This window comes from Bos mutus, chromosome 17 (genome assembly GCF_027580195.1).
Source record: "Bos mutus isolate GX-2022 chromosome 17, NWIPB_WYAK_1.1, whole genome shotgun sequence".
NCBI lineage: Eukaryota > Metazoa > Chordata > Mammalia > Artiodactyla > Bovidae > Bos > Bos mutus.
This window is the reverse complement of record NC_091633.1, coordinates 60,274,324-60,293,953: the sequence shown is the minus strand read 5'-3', so window position 1 is coordinate 60,293,953 and position 19,630 is coordinate 60,274,324. Positions and strand designations below refer to the sequence as shown.

General features: G+C 46.2%; 1 protein-coding gene across 1 annotated transcript; it reads right to left on the bottom strand.

The window, feature by feature from the left end:
• Positions 1-213: 213 nt before the first annotated feature.
• Positions 214-14,081, bottom strand: REELD1 (reeler domain containing 1). Its single transcript, XM_070385622.1, has 6 exons — positions 13,862-14,081; positions 11,003-11,225; positions 7,669-7,832; positions 3,826-4,171; positions 2,343-2,406; positions 214-1,514 (listed from the first exon to the last, which is right to left on the bottom strand). The coding sequence occupies exons 1-6, from the start codon at positions 14,067-14,069 to the stop codon at positions 909-911; spliced, it is 1,611 nt and encodes a 536-aa protein (XP_070241723.1). The 5' UTR covers positions 14,070-14,081; the 3' UTR covers positions 214-908.
• Between the last annotated feature and the right edge of the window lie 5,549 nt (positions 14,082-19,630).

The following is a 19,630-nucleotide window of genomic DNA, read 5'->3' as shown; positions in this document are numbered from 1 at the left end:
AAAGTGATCTTCATAAAGTCACAATGGTCTCCATCCATCATGCTTTCTTAGACAGATAAAGGCTCTTAAAACTGTGCTGGTATTATCATTTATTTTTCAGCCTGACCTTTGGCAAAGGCAAGAAGTCTGCTAGTTGGTGGGCTACTTAGTCTCTCATCAAGTGTAAATGGATGGGAGATCTCAGATCCATTTACACCTGAAAAGGAGGTTTGCTTACCCCTCTATCGGGTTTAAGGCCTCGTGCTGCATGTATATTTCTCCACAGATGTGCCAATCAAACTCTCTAAAATCTTCCTTGCCTTTGACCAATTTCCATGGCAGATTTGCCACATGTCTGAGTTTCCTGGAAGGCAAAATACCTTTGCACTCACCCAGTCGACCACATCAGAGCCAACTTTGAACTCTGGTTTGGAAAAACAAGACTTCTCTGGGGGGTGGCTTGGCGAGGCAAAGGGAGGGCTGAAAGAGACACAACTCTGCCGTTGCTATTTTTTTCAAAGAGTTAGAGGTGATGAGGCTGATAACGCTGAGGAGGGACAGAAGTTCTATTTCTGCAGGTTCCTTAAGGCAACGGAGGAAGCTCGGCGGCCACGGGAGTCTAGTTAATGAGCAAGTTATACAATATTCATTGTGTTGGGTTTAAGTCTTCAAACAGAACGTCTAATTGCGAGAAGAAAAAAAAAGGCAGCTAAATTACAGATGTTAAGACAACAAAGCTGGGGAAGAATTCCCTCTGATGATAAAACGGTCCTTGTGCTGCTTCCTCTACTAACTGCTCCCTGACAGGGGTAGGGGGTGGGTGCACAGTGAATCGCTGTTTGCATCAACTATTCTCAGTAGGTCTGTTCTGGCTGAGACTCTCTACAGGATGCAGGGGGAACCCAGAGAGGCCTGGGACCACGATTTTCTCAGAGGACTGTTTTCTTGCTGCTCACAGAGGGAGCAACCCAGTTGCATTCCCCTTCGACCAAAACAAAACTGTTGTCTCCAATTCTCCGGACGTGCACGATCTCACCACCGTCAACCGTGGCAACCGCATCCCCGGCAGGCTCACAAAAGGACACCTCCATCTGCCTGCGGCAAGACTGGGTGTGCAGGTAACGAAGGCCAACAACCACGGCCATGCCCAGCACGGCCAAGAGGCAGAGCAGGATACCCAGCTGCGGAGTCCTGAGCTGGATCCCCCACGGGGCCCTGGCTCCATCCTGCCCGAGCTCAGGTCTTAGGTTGGTCTTCCTGGGGTCCCCCACCCCAGCCGCTTCATTGCCCTCCTCCACTCCGCACTCCTTGTGCTTTGACCGAGGCAGGAAGCTGGCAGAGGGTCTTGATGCCTCTAACTGGCCATCAGCAGTGGTGGGCCTGGAGGTGGCAGAGGTGTGGAGGGCAGGAGTTGGCTGGGCTGCCCCGGCCCCATGTCCAGTGAGTGCCCTGGAGGACCAGAGGTGAGGATGGGGGAGATGGACAGTGTACGAAGGAGGCCTCATCACTGTCCTATTAGAGGCCTTCATCTTGTCCTAGAAAAGCAAAGGGAAAAAGAAAAATCAAAGAAGCTAGTCTTCCCTCCAAGCAGCTGTTGAACTTTGCAACTACCCCAACTTCCTTAAAGAACCCCAGGCAGCAGTTGAAAACCCAGCCTCATACCTGCCCTTAAAAGAGCTCAGAGGAAAACATCCAAGCAGATAAATATGCATTTGTTATTGATGGGGACAAGGAGACTAATGGAAACCCCCCCAAGACAGCATGGAGGTCCCATAAACACAAGGTCCTATTAGAGGGTCCAGGACGATATGGGTGACCGTCATCTCCAACGGCTGAAAGCTCTGAGTGTGTCTTTTGATGCTAAGACCCCCGCAAAAAGGACCACTGAAGCTTGCTATAGGCTCCTATAAATTTGAGTAAGGATATTATACCATGTTTTATTTTGTGTTCCTTTTAAGACTTCAAAGAAACAGTAAATCATTGACCATGTATATTTTATACTGCCCATTGATCTAACCTCTGGGACCATACATGGTTATTTTGAGGCCAATGTTATAAAGGAGATGGTGGGGGAAGAGGAGAGAGGAATTATTAACCAAAGCTAAGTGGGAAAACATATCACCACCAGTGATCTGTAATTGGGAAAACCACCAGTTTCTGTAATTGCCAATAACTTCAGAGACACTGTGGATAATGGAAAGGCTGGTATTGATTGAGAAAAAATGCTGTGTATACATCACACCCTGGCCTCCTTCTCACCGATTTTGGTTACTAGTCTAATAGCTATGATCACCTAGTGTGGAACTTCCCACTCTGGGATCAAAAATATCATACCCACTGCCTGTGTACAGCCTGGCTGTTACCTGTTCATCCCTATCCGAGGGCAGACAAGTTTCCAGTGAATCAAAGCTTGGATCATTCTGAGTCCTAAAAGGAAGAGAAAAAAAGCCGAGAAGGAGTCACTGAGTATTTGGGTTTTTTCCTTACCTTTTATTATAAAAATCTTCAGAATAAAAATGTAGAATAATATAATGAACCCCCAGATATGTACCACCCAGGTTCAAAAATTATCACTTCATGACTAATCTTATTTTATCTCCCTCCCTGCCTACCTACTTTGCCTCCATGTTTTATTGTTTGTTTTTTCCTTTAGAAATTTCTTTACTTGTTTATTTTAACTTTTATTTTGTATTGGAGTAGAGTCCATTAACAGGCTTCCCTGGTAGCTCAGCTGGTAAAGAATCCGCCTGCAATACAGGAGACTCCGGTTCAATTCCTGGGTCGGGAAGATCCCCTGGAGAAGGGATAGGCTACTCGGTCCAGTATTCCTGTTGACTCAGACCGTAAAGAATCCACCTGCAATGTGGGACACCTGGGTTCTATTTCTGGGTTGGGAAGATCCCCCAGAAGAGGGCATGGCAATCCACTCCAGTATTCTTGCCTGGAGAATCCCCAGGAGCCTGGCAAGCTACAGTCCATGGGGTCCCAAAGAGTTAGACATGACTGAGCAATTAACCACAGCACAGCACACAGAGTCTATCAACAAAGTTGTGTTAGCTTCAGGTACGCAACAAAGTGATTCAGTTATACACCTATCTATTCCTTTTCAAATTCTTTCCCCATTTAGATTATTACAAAATATTGAGTAGAATTCCCTGTGCTATACAACAGGTCCTTGTTGGTTATCTATTTTAAATACAGCAGTGTGTACATGTCAATCCCCAAATCCCAATCTGTCCCTCTCCTCACCCCTCACCCCTGGTAACCATAAATTCATTTTCTAAGTCTGTGAATTTGTTTCTGTTTTGTAAATAAGTTTGTTTATATCAGTTTTTTTAGATTCCACATATAAGCAATATCATATGATATTTGTCTTCCTCTGTCTGACTTAATTCCCTTAGTATGATAATCAAAAGGCTATGCTTCCTATCACTGTTGTGTATACTGATAACATTATATTTCTTGGAAATACTGGAGTTTGCAGTCCGGGGCTGCAGAGGGAATGGAGAGGGAGGCGAGTGAGGATGGCAGCAAAGACCCACTGAATCCTTGTATTGATTTATATACCTTATATAGTATATACTTATAATTTTACTTATCTAAATATGTAACCTACATTTATATTTTATTTATAGCAGCATCTCAGAGACCTCAGCCAAAACAGCAGTTTCCCAAGATAATCTACCTACCCAGCCCTTCTGCAATGAGTGCTTCTCATGCACTTAAGAGTAAATACGGTTGAGATCTTTTTCTGTCTGATAGCAGGAAGGTTACATTTCCTTGGCACCCTTGTGTTTGGCTTCACCCCACCACCTGTCCCAAATGGCCTATCCCCTGATCAATCACCTGTGGCAGGTGCTGAGGCCGGAAGCGAAGCTGCCTGCGGAGAAGCCCCTGAGGGCCACAAGCCTCTCCAGACCCCGGACACCCAGGGATGGTTCCAGGGATGGTTCCAGAGTTGGGCTGCTGTCCCTGCTGGGGTGATGGCCATCGCTGACTACAGCAGCTGTGTGTGAAGATGCTTGGAATGGAGTCTCTGCAGCCCCGAGGAACTCTGTCACCCAAACACTGATGGGAACAGGATCTAAACTGTCCTCTTCTCCAGCTCCAGTTACGGCTGTAGCAGAGACATCTGTGCGCTGCTGAAGAAGGGTGATGGGGAGACTGGGAGCCAAGTGGAGGCCCAGAGACACTGCAAAGAAAGAGGGAGAAATCATCCTTGTGTTGATTAGCACACAGCTAGGACCATGGGCTGAATGCCCGAGTCTTTGAGGTGCCTGAGGACAGACCGTCAAGTGTGAACCACTCAGAAGCACCAATTAAAGATTGTCTGGAGCATCCCAGATGGCCTTAGTGGTAAAGAACCTGCCTGCCAATGCAGGAGACGTAAGAGATGGGGCTTCGATCCCCGGGTCAAGAAGGTCTCCTGGAGAAAGACATGGCGATCCACTCCAGTGTTCTTGCCTGGAGAATCCCATGGACAGAGGAGCCTGGCGGGCTACAGTCCAGGGTAACAAAGAGTTGGACACAACTGAAGCGACTTAGCACTCACAAAATGATCATCTGCTCAGTAATAGAAACCCCTGACTAAGCAGCAATAGAAATCCCTGACTAAGCACCCAGCTTTTCTTGTTTGTTTGTTTTTTTTTCTTAAAGAGTAAGCTCCTAGCCCTTCTGGGCTTGTGCATCCTTTTAAAAAAAAAAAAAAATATTTATTTAACTGCTTCGGGTCTTAGTTGCAGCATTCAAACACTTAGTTGTGGTATGTGGGATCTAGTTCCCCGACGAGGGGTCAAACCCAGATCCCCAGGACTAGAAGCCTGGAGTCTTAGCCCCTAGACCATCAGGGAAGTCCCTGGGCTTGTGCATTCTTAACAGTCACCAACCAGAGAAAATAGAAACCACTGTGACCACTCTGTTTTCTTACTTCTGCCCCAAACTGCTTCTTGCTAAGAAAAAGGGTGGGATCCTACAAAAACCAGATTTCTTTTTGAAGCTCTAGGTCTTTCTTGCCATGGGATTAATGCTAAAAGTTTCCCCCGTGATGACAGGGACTCTGATCCCTGCTATGGACAGAGGCGGGATCACTGCCCTCCCCTGTCTCCTCTCCCATCTGTGATGAGCGGACATGACGGCCCAGAGCATCGGAAACAGGGCAGCAAACAGCCAGCCACAGGTTTGGAGTCATCATCTGGCTTCAGCTCTTTACTCTGCCAATTCCTGAATACCCTGTACAGGCGGAGGCCTCCAGAGTGTCAGTTTCTTCTTTGCAAAATGAGACCAATAATAGTCTGTGGGGCGTAGACTGAGAGCAGGACCGTGCAATCACTGATGTAGGTGCGTGGAGCACAGGGCCTGGTTCAGATGCAAAGTGCGCTAAGTGCTCACCACGGTGGTCAGCAGGGCGACCACGCTGTTCACAAAGAGACTGCTGGCAGAAGTTTCTGTGGCCAGGGCTCTAACTGGGTTGCATTGACCAACAATAACAAAAAACTGTGACACTTTGTTCTTACGCCTTTATTACTCAAAAATAGGGAGACTGAAGTGAAAAATAAAGAAAGCGTACACAGACACACAGAATTTAGCAAAAATCATGACCCTTTTAACTCCTGCCTGAACTCTGAATGCATTCAGATGCTTCCTGCAGACCCACTGCGTGCTGGGCCTTGTTCGGGTGCTGGGGATGCAGAAGTGATGATGCAGGTTGTGAACGGTTGCTTCTGAACTCAAAACCTAGGAGGACAGACTCCTGCCTGCCCAACCTTATAAATCACAGTGTGGTCAGAGCTTTAACACCAGAGCTAAAGAAAGCAATTACATTTGCCTACCAAGAAGCAAGGGGCAGAGGTTCACAAAGGATCAAAGGAGACATCGGAACTGCCGCTTGGAAGGTAAACAGTTCATCAGGAGGAGCAGTTCCGTCTAAGGAAATGTCAGGAGGCAAACATGGAGACATAAAAGTATGTCATGCCCAGTGGGGTCAGATAGGACCCTAAAGAGTCCCAGAGCTCTGTTGGAAAATAAGTTTGAGAAATACAATATGCTATTTTCCCATGGGAAAACTCATCATTCCCATTTACCTACTGAAGTCCTCTTACAGTTAAAGCAATTCACTCCAATTTGTTAAATGACACCTCTCCCAATGCATGTGCGTGTACACACACGTTTTCCTCTGGGAAGCACTGGGATTTGTGTAGAGGAATGGGTTGGATGACAGGCAGGAGCAGAGGAAGGAGTATGAGCAACTTGATCAAGTGTTGACCCTGCAGCTGCTCAGACTGGAGTCTGCCAGCCCCGGGGGACAAGGTGCCCAGCAGGGTCGCCCATCAGAGAGACTTTGCAGAATCAACAGGACCCGTCTTCCTGAAGCCTCACTTTCTCTCCTGTTCATCTTCAAACACTCGGTCATGTCTGACTCTCTGCGACCCCAAGGACTGTAACCCGTCAAGCTCCTCTGTCCATGGAATTCTCCATGTAAGAATACTGGAGTGGGTAGCCATTCCCTTCTCCAGGGGGTCTTCCTGTGCCAGGGATTGAACCCAGGTCTCCTGCACTGCAGGCAGATTCTTGACCATCTGAGCCACCAGGGATCCCCACCCATGCTTGGGATCCAAATGCAACATTTGCATGATTGATAACGTGACACAGGAGACTTCAAACCCATGTTGGGTTTGCAGGTCTTCTTAAGGCCACCCTCTCAGATCCTGAGAGCTTTTCTCTGCTTTCAGGAGCATCTAGGCAGAGAGGTTGGAGGAGCTGTGCCGGGCAGTGGGGAGAAGACAAAGGTTTTGGTCATAGGCAGAGGGTGGCCCTGGGTTGGCTCTGATCCTGGATCTGTTGGACTAGCAAAGTCAGGGATTCAAATCATGTGCTGGCCTTATCATGTTAGCCTGGAATAACAGAAAGAATACAGGAAGATGGGATCAAATGGTTTAAAGTTTGGCTCTTCTGTACAAGTGATTGGATGCCTTTATGAAGGCACCTGTTCAGAGCACTTAAATAGAAATAAATAATGAAAATAAGTTCCACTTCACCACGAATCTTCAGATAGGTCAGACATTCTCTAGCTGCTTAGGTGTTTTTTTTTTTTCATTGTCTATTTTTATTTGTTTTTTCAGAAGTTCATGGACCAATCGAATCTAAATTCACGTGGTGAGCCTGGAAAAAAATCCATTGCCATTACAACAGCCTGATTCTGTTCTCCAACCCAAGCTGCAAAGAGCCATCTACCTACCTCAGAAAGTAACAATCAAAATTGGATGAGCTTTTATTTTAAAAAGAAAAAGAAAGGATTATTTCTGGTGCTCCCCATTTAGTCTCAGGGGTCCAGGAAAAATGGGTAAAATACTGTGGAAATTGATTAGGTGGAGGGGGGTGGTGGGAGGAGGCGTGTGGCTATTTTTTGATTTTGCAGCTCAAGTGCAGCGCTCCAGGGCCCAGCTTCATCTGTGAGGTTGAGCGGGACAGAGTGTGTTCATTGCCGTGAACCCTGAACTTGCAAGCAATTCCCCCAGCCCCCACCCACAGCTGTGCGATCACATCCCCAGGAACTGTTGACACTCCCAAGACAGCGGTCTATAGCTTGTGCCCCCGGAACTGGAAACTGGCAGGAGTCACTTTTAAGTGAAAGTAAGGCACAGTGAAAATAACGCTGCCAACCAGGCTGGTGAGTGCGGCAGGAAGCAGTACCTGGGATGGCTCCTTCCACGTTCTCCAGCCTCTGCCCAGAGGCTGGCATTGGCGAGCCAGGCTCCACACGGCTGTCAGAATGGGCTCTGCTGTGTGTCTGTTGAGACACGACAGATGATTCGATCTTCACCCAGTAAACGAAATATGACTGGACTACAGACAAACTGTAGAAAAAAAAGCAGAGTGATGGGAGGATTTGGTCTTCCTTAAGTCATACCTCGGGCCATCCTAATAAAAAGGAGAGAACGAACGAAAAGTTAAAGAAGTACATGGTCATGTTACTCCCTTGGGCGACTTCATCCTTTTTAGAAACAAAAGCTCAACAGCAGCAAATAATTAAAATGGGAGACAACAGGTACAAATCAATTACTCTCCTGAATAAATATAATCATTAAGAATAATTTTGACTAAAAAGTATCTTCTAGAACTGCCCTTCTAGAACTTCTAGAATTTCGGTCTAGAACTGAAATTAAAAGATGCTTGCTCCCTGGAAGAAAACCTATAACAAACCTAGACAGCATATTAAAAAGCTGAGACATTATTTTGCCCACAAAGGTCCATCTAGTCAAAGCTGTGGTTTTTCCAGTAGTCATGTATGGATGTGAAAGTTGCACTATAAAGAAAGCTGAGCACTGAAGAATTGATGCTTTTGAACAGTGGTGTTGGAGAAGACTCTTGAGAGTCCCTTGGACTGCAAGGAGATCCAACCAGTCCATCCTGAAGGAAATCAGTCCTGAATATTCATTGGAAGGAATGATGCTGAAGCTGAAACTCCAATACTGTGGCCACCTGATGCAAAGAACTGACTCACTGGAAAAGACCCTGACGCTGGGAAAGATCGAAGGCAGGAGGAGAAGGGGACATCAGAGGATGATGAGATGGTTGGATAGCATCACTGACTCAACGGCTATGAGTTTGAGCAAATTCTGGGAGTTGGTGATAGACAGGGAAGCCTGGCGTGGTGCAGTCCATGGGGTCACAAAGAGGTGGGACATGACTGAGCGACTGAACTGAACTGACTGAGAACTGTCCACTCCAAAGGTTTCATCTTCAACTGTGTTCATTCACCTTTACTGGTGTGTCATGAATTGAATTACACTGTTCACTGAAAATTTTATAAAATTCTGTTGTACAATAGTATAATCCTATTGGGGTTATAAATGCTATTGAAAATGAGAGATAAATCATTCATAGTCTAAACAATATTTTGAATACATAATGCCTCTCTTCAGTAAAAACCATCTGTACCGACTTGATCTTATTCATCCTTCCCCAGATTTCACCAAAGCAGGGATTTGGGGCAAGTACCATTTTTCTCACTGTAAGTATTCAGAAGACAAACATAAAAATGTGATGAATTTAGCTGAAGTCACCCAGAGAGTGGGCAGGTAAAAGGGTCATCAACATGTCGATGTTACGGTGGGGAAGGATCCTGGGGTGACGGCATGTGGGGACCCAGAGATGCGTCTGATAAGTGATGCAGCTCCTTTTCCTGTCAGTGGAGATCATGGCTTCTGATCTACTTCCACTGCACAGAGAAGCTACTATGGTAAGTCTAAAAACAGAGGAAGATTGGGATTGACATGTATACACTGTTGGTACTGTGTATAAAATAGAGAACTAATGAGAACCTACTGTACAGCACAGGGAACTCTACTCCATGCTCTGTGGTCACATAAATGGGAAGAAAATCTGCAAAAGAGCCAAAAATCCAAAATATACATATGTATATATGTAAAGCTGAAACTCCAGTCCTTTGGCCACGTCATGCAAAGAGTTGACTCATTGGAAAAGACTCTGATGCTGGGAGGGATTGGGGGCAGGAGGAGAAGGGGACGCCAGAGGATGAGATGGCTGGATGGCATCACCGACTCGATGGACGTGAGTCTGAGTGAACTCCGGGAGTTGGTGATGGACAGGGAGGCCTGGCGTGCTGCGATTCATGGGGTCGCAAAGAGTCGGACACGAGTGAGCGACTGAACCGAACTGAACTGACTGATACATATAGCTGATTCAGTTTCCTATAGAGCAGAAAATAACACAACATTGTAAAGCAACTATACTCCAATAAAAATTAATTTAAAAAATAAAGTAATACATGAAAAGCAAAAAAAGAAAATTTAAAAACTAGAAACGGAAGAGCTTTGAGAAATACAAGTGATTGTGCAGACCCAAGGGTTTCATACACCACCTTGAACTGGAACCAAAGTCCTGGCAGGGGCCAGTTACACCAACAGTCAGGTGGGTTCTGGCCCTTCCAGGCGGTCAGAGTCATCAGGGCACGGGTGTTTTCCTCCTTCTTGTCCTGCTTGCTGTGGTTAGGGCACCAGGAAGGGATGGAAAAGGGACCATGATGGGTGGGGGCCACACACCTCATCGCTCACATTCCCTAGTGCCGAGGGGACAGCCTGCAGGGGAAGCCTGGGGTCTGGATGCCCCCACCCTCGGGCACGTCCTCCTCTTCTGCACATGAGGGTGTGGGGGAAAGAACCTAAGGAGGACAACCACCACCGCTCTGCCGTGTCCGACCATGGACTGTGACCCCACGGACTGCAGCCCGTCAGGCTCCTCTGTCCATGGGATTTTCTTGGCAAGAATACTGGAGTGGGTCGCCATTTCCTCCTCCAAGGAATCTACCCAACCCAAGGATCGAACCTGTGTCTTCTGCATTGGCAGCGATTCCTTACCACGGAGACACAAACCCTCCCCTAAAAACCAAAGCAAACCAAACAAATTCACTTTCTTGGTACCTGTGAATGTTTGAAAAGAAGGACAATGCCAGTAAGGACAATGCCATTGAGGAATGATGCTGTTTGTATAAAGCTGATGGTTGCCAGGAACTGGTTCACGCACGTGGCACACACTGGCTCTTCGACTTTACACAAGCCCATGAGGGGGGCGTTGTCATGATCACACCCACGTGATGGACAAGAAGCTGCGGCACAGAGCTGTCAGCAGTTCTCCCGGGCCCGGCAAGTGTCCACTGTCTGCCTGCCTCTGTCTCTGGGCTCTCTCTGGACTTTGCCACCTACAGCTCTTTTGTCCCCTAGTGAGAATTTTCTGGAGAGACTGGCCAAGGTGCATCTGTGCCTGGGGACAAGGGACATCACACACTCCTAGACCATGAATAATCACACAGAATGGAGTTGGGGGCAATTTTTTTAAAAACTCATCACCTATATAGACTCTCTAGTAAGGGCAGTCCCAGTGACCCTGTCCTTATTATAAGGTGCAGGGCAGGGTCGGGGGGAGGCAGGAACCAAGGAAGTGTGTGAAGTCCCCTTTCTCCAGAGTGGAAGTTCAGTTACCAAGACCCAGAACTTAACTCTCTTACAAGAACCTGATGTTCCCCACGGGCTGGGCAGGGGCCCGCCACTCGAACGACAGGTTTCTCTTCCGGGACTTGTCCGCGTGGGTGACTGTGTCAGCCTCTTCAAAGCAAGTTATCAGTTTGGAATGAGGAGGAATGGAGACAAAAGTGCCAGCTATCTGATGATCAGACACTCTTCGGGCCTGGAGTAGGAAGCCCATGAAATCACGACTGCTCCTCACGGCCACTGCAACAGAAAACGTCCATCAAGGCCAACATCCTGGAAGGAGCAGCACTAGGGAACTTCATATGAGTATTTTTCAAAACAAAAAGCTTAGAACCAGTCCAGTGCCCAGAAAGTAAACAATTCATTAGGGGGAAAAAAGGTTGAAGGGCTATTTCACACCCCAAATAAATTCTGTTTGGAACAAAGACATGTAAAAACGAAACACGAAAGAACTAGAAACAATGGTTTGGCTTTTTACTGTTTTTTTGTTTTGGTTTTTGCTTTTAATATTGGAGTTAGGAGTGTCTCTCTAAGCAAACCTCAGTAGCCATAATGGGAAAAAAATGATTTCTTAAAATTCTTAGCATAGAAGAAATCAGAACACAAGGGATAAACGGAGAAAGATATCTGCAAGATACAACAGGCAACTATACAGAGAGTTATAGTGAATTAACAAAAGAGATGACCAAACTGAAAATCACCAACAGAGACAGAAAATAAAACAGGCTCAATCACAATGGTTAAAACAACTATAAATGAGACACTACTTTATACCTATCTTATTAAGAAATTTCAAAACATGTAAGTATAACCAGTATTGATAGCACAACAGAAAAACTAGGACACTCATTCAGAAGTGCTAGGACTGTAAACCATGCAACTCTTTGAGGGAGTACCTTGATAATATTTTATGTGTTTTTTTAACCCCCACACTAATCAATAGAACAACGTGATTGGATAAAACCACAGAGAGCGAATCCATTTTATTTCCATTTATCACCTCTAATTCCCATCTAAAGAGGCAGCATCCATCAAAAGAGAGTGGAGCCAACAGCTCTGCTGTGCTCGAGTTCCCTGTGGCTAAATAGATGGTGTGCTGCTACACTGAGCTACCATCTTCAACACCAGTGACTTTCTTTGCTGCTTTCTTCCAGCTGGCACCTTGGGAGGTTGGCCCAAGGTAGGCAGGAGTGATTCTGAAGTGTGTGTGTGTGCGTTGGGAGGGGGTGGGGGGGATGGTGGGAAGGGGACCCCTGGGGGACGATCCTCAGTCACTGACTACCCTTCCTCCATCCTCCTGAGGGACGATTCAGAACCGTGTGTCATGTGGTTTCTCAAAGGGCCATCATGGGCTTGGATCCCAGTATACTTCCCACAGCAGTAACCCACTCTATTTCACGCCCGTATTGGTGCCTCTTTCTTCCTATCACCGTTCTCTCTTTTTCATCAGTGCTTCTTGGGTCATTTCCCAAATAAACCACCTGCACACAAGTCCTCACTCTGCTTTTCTAGGCACCTGAACTAAAACAGCAGGAAATGCTCTTTTCACCCCTCAAATAACTTTAGTTTTAAATAAGGAGGTATACAGTCTGTTTCTCACACATATTTGATATGGGGTGTTTGTTCAGGGTAACTATATTTATATCTTACAATAAAGACAAAAAAATTTTATAAGGCCGTTTGTACCCTCTTCTACTATAAAATTAATATCAATAAAAGATTCGTTATGTGATTTTAATGATGCAAGTATATCATGATTTATGGCTGCAACTAGAGACCATCATACTGAATAAGTGAAAGTGAAAGTTGCTCAGTCATGTCACTTTTTTCTGACCCCATGATCTATACAGTCCGTGGAACTCTCCAGGCCAGGATACTGGAGTGGGTAGCCTTTCCCTTCTCTAGGGGATCTTCCCAACCCAGGGATCGAACCTAGGTCTCCCACATTGCAGGCAGATTCTTTACCACCTGAGCTACTGCTGCTGCTGCTACTGCTGCTGCTGCTGCTAAGTCACTTCAGTCGTGTCCGACTCTGTGCGACCCCATAGACGGCAGCCCACCAGTCTCCCCCGTCCCTGGGATTCTCCAGGCAAGAACACTGGAGTGGGTTGCCATTTCCTTCTCCAATGCATGAAAGTGAAAAGTGAAAGTGAAGTTGCTGAGTCTTGTCCAACTCTTAGCAACCCCATGGACTGCGGCCCACCAGGCTCCTCCATCCATGGGATTTTCCTGGCAAGAGTACTGGAGTGGGGTGCCATTGCCTTCTCCGACCTGAGCTACAGGGAAGCCCAAAAATACCAGAGTGGGTAGCCTACCCCTTCTCCAGCAGTAAGTCAGAAAGAGAAAGACAAATACCATATGATATCACTTATATGCAAAATCTAAAAGAGGGAACGAAAGAAACTGTCAAACAGACTCACAGACGTAGAGATCAGACTTGTGGCTGCCAAGGGAGGGCGGGTAGAGGAGGGCTGGGCTGGGAGTTGGGGTTAGCAGGTGCAAGCTAGTACACACGGAATGGATAAACGACCAGGTCCTGCCATGTAGCACAGGGAGCTGTATTCAGTAGCCTGAGATAAACCATAATGGAAAAGAATATTAAAAAGAATGTGTATACATATAGAACTGAGTCACTTTACTGTACAGCATAAATTAATATCACATTGTAAATCAACCATACTTCAGTAAAAAAATAAACTAAAAAAAAGATCATAAATATTTCATGTTTTCTTGGGTACATAATTTCTTCTTAGGATTAAACCAAACTATAGCCCAGGAAACTCCTGCTTTGGACAAACACAACTTGGAATTTGTCACTAGGACCTTGGGGCTCCCGGTGGGAGTCGGGGGTCTCTCAAAGCCTCTTCCACACCTACCTGAAACCGTGGCACCCGCTGAGTAGGAGGAGCTCCCAGTGAGGATGGTGATGTGGTGGGTCCCGGGGCTCTGAGTCCGGGCTGGAATGTGCTTGGGTCGCATGTCCGCACAGGCCACCGCGCCAGCCCCGTGGGAAAAGGCGGAGGAGCCGGGCACCAGGCAGAGGGCGGCACAGGCCCAGCCTGTGAGGGCGGCGGGCACCCCCATCCTGCCCTCTCCCGCGTCCCAGGGAACAGCAGCTTCAATCCAGATGCTATTTAGGAAAAGGAAGTGATGTCTCTCTGACTGTGCCTGACCTGACTGAATCCCACCCTGCCTTTATCCCTGAGACACCTTTGGTGCCCACTTCCCAGACTGCAAGTGCTCAAGATCAAAAAAAGATGTGCCACATTACTATATAGAAAAGAGATGACCAACAAGGGCCTACTACAATAACACAGAGAATTGTACTCAACTTTTTGTAATAACCTATAAGGGAAAATAATCTGAATAAGAATACATACATATATCTGAATCATTCTGCTGTATACCTGAAACTAACACAACACTGTAAATCAATTATACTTCATTCTTTAAAAAAAAGAATATCTCTTTAAAATAGCATTTGAAAAATCAATGTGGAAATGACCAATAAATATAGTTAGAGCAACTTGTTAACTAAAAAAAAAATCAACTAAATTAAAGTTTAAATGTGAAAAAAGGAAACTGCAAGAAAAAAGAAAAAAAGTATGTGCCAGACTATAGGAAGTGCTTCATTTTTAAACCCTTTTTTTTAAACTCTCTTCTTATAATTTTTTTGTAAGAATGCCTCTTTTTAAAGAGAGGCTATGCTAATTACACCAAAGAAATAAGACCAGAAAATGTTTGAATCCTAACGTGAACTCCTTACAAACTGCCTGATATCCAAGGACAATGTGAGTTGTAATATATTATAGCTGAAGTGAGACTCCCGATGTTCCAATATGGGCAGGCAGCCTGGCATATGGTGGCTTGGTTTAGCATCTTATCTCTCTAATTGCAAATTACAGAGTTAAATGCTACAAATCTTCTGCCAACTATCAATTATTTAGGGAGATTGTTAAATTTGCAATGCTTTGATAGCGCCTGTCTTTTCTCCTATTGACAAGTTTTGGATATTTCACTCCTTTTTCACAGAGAAGATGAGCAAAAAAAGTTATACCCAAGCCCATCCATTTTATGCCTTGCTAAATATAGTGAGGAAACACACACACACACACACACACACAAAATTAGCTCAGGAGTAGAATGAAATATTGGGGCAAAAATAACATTTATAGAGTAAATATTTTTGTTTATACCATGAATGCCCATCAACAGAAAGAATTAAAAGTTGACTGTCAAAGAAGTTCACAGATGAAACTAAAGTGAGGAATAGCAAGTAAGACAGATGAAAAGCTCTCTGAATAAAGATTCAGGGCTAGCAGGCATTTTTTAAAATATAGCTGCTTGTTTTTATAGTTCTATGCACATAAAAGTTCTTTTAATACTGTGATCTAAGGAGCAATGCAAAGCAACAACAGTTCTGCTCTTGAATAGGCTGGCTCTAAAAGGTAAAAATAAAATGTACACATTTAGTGGAATGTTTAGCTATGAAATCAGGAGACTAAGGAGGTAACCCAAACAACCAAATCATCAAGTGTCATCTCCTACCATCCTTTCTTTAAACCATCAGCATCACCATCCTTTACACTGAGCAGACACAGGGGGCCTAGAGTATGGTCTGTATAGAAGGTGACTTTCTTAGAATTGTCCTAAGAGTCCTTAAGACAATGCCTTTCTATGCTAGGTTTGTTCTCCATAAGAAATAAGAGTCAAAATCCCTGCACCACCAAGGGCCATTCCTACAGATTTCCAGATACATTGGAAAATGATGAACAAGGAGCTGTAAAAGCATCTTCTCAGCTGAGGGGACTCGGGGCCCTTCTGAAAGACAATAAGGCTTTACATAGACAACTCCCTAGGAGACTGTTGTTGGTGGAAGGTGGTCTCGTCCCCACAGAGGCAGACCAAACACAGATTATGGAGGAGGCAGGGTGAGTACCAGGTCCTACAGATCAAGGCCAAAACCATACACTTCATCCTTCTCCTTTGATCTTAAAATGTCTTGCCCATCAGCACTTTGTCTATCTGAACCAGAAAAGCATCCACTTACCTAGGAACACATTTTCCTTGAGGCTTGATGGAACAGTTTCCCCTCCCAGAGCTGCACAGACACATCCTTTAAACAAGTTCATTCTTCTCCCTTCAGTTTCTCCTCGAATGGGCAGGACAACAGCTGTTACTGCTAATCCTCAGCGTCACCAGGAACTGTCCCTTGGAGTCCAAATCCAGCCTTAATCGCATTGGTTTTCCCCTAAGGTCACATACGCATCCTCAGGTACAGTTTCCACGTCAACATTGCTCAAGCCTGTGTGAAGATCTGGAAAGAGCTGGGACTGGTTTTGCACACAACTTCCTTTGGAATCCTCAGCAGGAGCCCCTTGCCTAGGGGACAATGATCCAATCAAACAAACCTCAGAGATCTCTGCTTCTGAGTCAACATAGGCTTAAGAAGGTGTCCTGGGGAAATGGGATTGAGGCCATGATCAGAGTGCAATGTTTGGGACCAAGAAATCCCGCGTAGCATACTCCCTTCCCATCAATTGCACTGAAGCTGGGATTCACCCCGGCTCACGCAAACAAGAATCAACCAAGACCCTTGATAACAGCGCAGGGCCGTGGATCAGTGGTTCTCAATGTGGGGTTCCCAGAGCATCACCTGGGAGCCTGCTGGAAGTGTAGGTTCCTGGACCTTACTCCAGACCCACTGAAAAAGCAGCTCTGGGGTGGAACTGAGCGATCTATGGCTGAGGTGGTTCTGACATGAGCATAGTTTGAGAAACACTGATACAGATTCCCCAGGTTTCTTTCCAGACCTGTGAATAGAACTGTACAAGAGGGAGTTCTGGAAACCTGTATTTTTATTACACACCCAAGAGACAGGAGATTCTTGTGACCAGGCAAGTTAGGGAAACACTGAGTTGAAAAATCACCACCAAGCCTCTGAGAGGACCCAGCCCACCTGGAAGTCTGTTAATAGAGTCAGGCTTCTGAAAGGACTCTGGACTCACTACGAATGTCATGAACATGGGTATGTGAACGCCCCCTTTGTGTTAGGTATTCTATGTGTGCGCACACTCAGTCGTGTCCAACTCTTTGTGACCCCATGGACTGTACCCCGCCAGGCTCCTCTGTCCGTGGGATTCTCCAGGCAAGAACACTGGAGTGGGTTTCCATGCCCTCCTCCAGGGAACCTTTCCAACACAGGGATCAAACTTGCATCTCCACACATTTACAGGCAAAAACAAAGATGGCTCAGACACGAATCCAGAGCAATAGATACAGCAAAATGGAGGCGACTCACAAGGCTGCAGAGTGTATGATTCTATTTATATAACATCCTGAAAAAGGCAAAATTATAGACGAGGAATGGGTCAGTTGTTGCCAGAGGCTGGGGTTGTGGGGAGAAATGACCCCAAAGGGACGCACCAGAGAATCTTTTGGGGGATGGAAATATGTGAACCTGAATGGATCATGGTCATAGTTATACAACCATAGGAGCTGGTTTAAACCCACAGACTGTGCACCAAAAAGTGCATTTTACTGTATATACATTAAAAAAGAGAGAATAAGCAAAAAATGACATGACTAACATACACAAGTAGTGAAGAGTTGGTCACTTAATCATGTCCGACTAGCCTGCCAGGCTCCTCTGTACACGGAATTCTCCAGACAAGAATACTGGAGTGGGTAGCCATTCCCTTCTCCAGGGATCTTCATGACCCAGGGATCAAACTTGGGTCTCCTGCAGTGCAGGCAGATTCTTTACATTGGAGCCACCAGAGAAGCCCAATATACGTAAGTAACTATTAGGCAAATGACAAGTGGGATACCATAAAGGAATTATGAGCTCCATTCTGTGGGAACTCAATATCTTTCTGGAGTTTACATGTCTCCTGCATTGGCAGGCAGGTTCTTTATCACTAGCACCACCTGGGCAGCCCTCAATATCCTATAATAAACCATAATAGAAAAGAATATGAAAAAGAACATATATACACACACACACACACACATATATGTATATGCGTGCCTGTGTGCTCAGTCGTATCCAACTCCTTGCGACCCTATGGACTATATGGACCCTATGGAGCCTACGGGTTCCTCTGTCCACGGGATTTTTCCAGGCAAGAGTCTGGAGTGGGTTGCCATTTCCTTCTCCAGAGGATCTTCCCCACCCAGGGATTAAACCTTAGTCTCTGCTTTGGCAGGCAGATTCTTTACCACTGAGCTATCTGGGAGGCCCATCCATGAATATATATATGAAGCCACTGCAGTATATTCTTGCCTGGAGAACATACAACTGAATCACTTTGTTGTACAGCAGAAAATTAACTATACTGCAATATATAAATTATATTTCAATAAAAATTTTAATTAAAAAAATAAATGCAGGATGTCCTAGAGAGACTCCGAGCATGGACAGTGCAGGGCAACATGGGGCGGGGGCTCCGGAGAGAGTAGCAGGTGGACCATTAGAGGCCTCATCTCCACTCCAGCCAGTCTGAATGCAATGAGTGACTCAGTGGGCAAAGCATCAATTCAGAGAGTACAGGTCCAGCCCCATCATGTCGGTTTGGGGTCCAAGTTGCTCAAGTGGTCTTAGCAAGTCTAAGTCAGACCCTCTGCTCTGCAGACAGCAGGGGAGGCTGGCTTTCTTGGCCAGGACTCCCATGTTCCCTGTGCTGGGGAAACCACACTCGTTGACTCTGGCTCCTCCGAGCCTCCGTCCGACCAGGAATCAATCTTCCTTAACTCAATCTTCCGTTAAGTGAGAAAAGAAGCTGGGGGGCCCAGAAAACTAGGGTGAGGGTCTCCCATCGCCTTCATTATCCTGGTTTTCCGAGCTCACAAGGTCACCTGAGGGCTGTGGCTCAGATGCTTTGGTGCAGAGAAAGTCACAAGTCTCCAGCCAGGCTGGGCCTGGACCTCCCCCAACACATTGCGTGGCTTTTGCCCTTTGAAGTTCTCCCGGCTTCAGCAGGTCCCACATGAGTGGGTCACGGGTGTCTGATGCTAGGAAAGAGAGAGGGTGGCCACTCTCTTCCCCACCCCTCTCTGCTCCCTTCCTAGTCTTGGGGACAACCGGCTCTCCCCTCTCCCCGCCATAGCCTCCCACCCCTGCACCCGCTCAGGTCACCTGGCATAATCTACCCACCACAGAGAGAGGGGTCATGTGCCAACACTTCTGCTTCGGCCCCATAATGAAAACGCCGCTGATGTGTGATTCTCAAGAGACCACTCCCCTGGTTAGAGCTGCTGCTGCTGCTGCTAAGTCGCTTCAGTTGTGTCCGATTCTGTACGACCCCATAGAGGGAAGCCCACCAGGCTCCCCCGTCCCTGGGATTCTCCAAGCAAGAACACTGGAGTGAGTTGCCATTTCCTTCTCCACCCCGGTTAGAGAAGGGGAGGGAAACAGCTGAAGAGCACACAGGTGGCTCCACAAATAATCCTGCTCTTCATCCAGGCTGATCCTGTTGTTGGAAACCAGGAGGCATGATCTTCCTTGCCTGCCACACCCACATTCCCTGTGCCACTCTGGACAGTCGGCAAATCAGTACTGAAGCCACCAGGAGTACCACGGTTACCGCATTTTATCTTGGGAAACTGAGCTCGTGTGTCTAACTTGCTAAAGGTCCCAAAGCTTC